Source organism: Cryptotermes secundus, unplaced genomic scaffold, assembly GCF_002891405.2.
Source record: "Cryptotermes secundus unplaced genomic scaffold, Csec_1.0 scaffold1323, whole genome shotgun sequence".
NCBI classification, from domain to species: domain Eukaryota; kingdom Metazoa; phylum Arthropoda; class Insecta; order Blattodea; family Kalotermitidae; genus Cryptotermes; species Cryptotermes secundus.
Genome location: NW_019727122.1, coordinates 7,901 through 9,482, shown reverse-complemented (window position 1 = coordinate 9,482; position 1,582 = coordinate 7,901). Strand labels below are relative to the sequence as shown.

Genomic DNA, 1,582 nt, shown 5'->3' with positions numbered 1-1,582 from the left:
GCTTCACCATTCCCTCTTTCGGGTACCATTTCACAATGTAAATTATTATTATTATTATTATTATTATTATTATTATTATTATTATTATTGTCATCATCATGATGATTTCTGCTTCGTATATAAGAGATTTTAATTTTCTGGCCGTCTGCTCCTCGAGTGTGGGTTGTCCCTCTGTTAGATGCGGTTTAGCTGCTGATGTGCTTCGCAGGGACTTGACGTACTTGGAACCAAAACTGTTTTTCTTAATAGTATTGTATTTTATTGTAGTTATTTCTTCTAATTAGAATGTTGATAACACTCAGCAGGGATGTATGTACACACCTTCCTCTCCCCGCAGAGTTCCTGGCGCGATTCCATGTATTGTGTTGGGTTCCTTGCTGTTATGTCCTTGAATATGTTTATTTACATTTTGTGCTTACTTATTTTATACAGTTGGCCTTTTGGTTGTTTAGTATGGAAACTAATAAACACGGAATTAAAATGAGTTATTTCTGAACATGCTCCTCTAAACTGTTCCTGCTCCCACTTGAACACTGAACTACCCAACAACAGTTACTGCTTTCTTTCTGCGTTACAGTTCTATTAGGACCAGATCAATCGAAGGCCAAGCTGGTGGAAAATAGTCTGATAACAATTCTGCTTGAAAATCCCGAGGACAAGTCACTCGTCAAGGAGATTGTTAAGAAGGTCGAGGAATTCTACTCCGGAGACAAACGGATTATTCACNGGGCGGGAAATTGTTGCCTAATTTTGCTTAGAGGTCTCCTAGAGACATGAGGATCTTTTACGTGCCGTAAATCTACGACACGGGACCCACGGCTTAAAGACCCTCCCGGAGGATTTGTTCCCTGAATTTTTCCGCTCTTAAAAATTCCACGACCTCCGCCAGGTTTGAACCCGCGTACCTTGAGTCATGAGGTGGGAACGTTATCCCTAGACTACGGAGGCCGCTGACTTTTACCGTTACTTCATCCTCAGTTAGTGACGTGGACCGTTACGTCATCCTCAGTAACTTGGACTGTTACTTCATCCTCAGTTAGTGACTTGTACATGGCAGCGCCATAGCTCGAGCGGTTAGTTGCTGGCTTCCCCGGGTTCGAGCCCGGGTCGGGTCAAGTCACTGATAAATGAAAACTGATGCTGAACTAAAATAACATTTCGTACAGTTTCTGTCATTGAAGCAAGGCTCAACGCAAGGACCACCTCCCCTCCACTAAAATTTCTGGCTAGATTCCCATTGGTTGGAATAGAATAAAATATGTGTGTCCTTAAGGCTGGGACGTGTCATCAACAATAGAAACTTTTGTGATTATTTACTGTAAACGTCTGACCCATCGCTTAAATGGAATGGGTTCTCACATTATTGAACAAGTTTATATATCTGTTACCGGATGTGAGAATACAGCCTGTACCCGTCATAACTGTATTTGTAGTTTGCCGACTGTGCTATTTCAACACCAAATTTGTTTCTATCCAATGAAGTAGGAGGGAGTAGGAAATGTGTATTTCATTTTCTGCCAAGATATTGTATTTTCATTTTCAATAAAATAACTAAGAATTCAGATGTGATATCAACAATAGA

The 1,582-nt window shown here is 40.6% G+C and overlaps 1 protein-coding gene across 1 annotated transcript in view; it reads left to right on the top strand.

Annotated features, from left to right (window-relative positions):
- Positions 1–739, top strand: part of LOC111864545 (esterase FE4) — a gene marked incomplete at its 3' end in the record, with an annotated part of 16,739 nt that extends 16,000 nt beyond the window's left edge. The window contains exon 7 of the mRNA XM_023851863.2: positions 578–739. Coding sequence (XP_023707631.1) covers positions 578–739 — 162 coding nt within the window. The remainder of the gene's footprint in view (positions 1–577) is intronic.
- Positions 740–1,582: the final 843 nt, after the last annotated feature.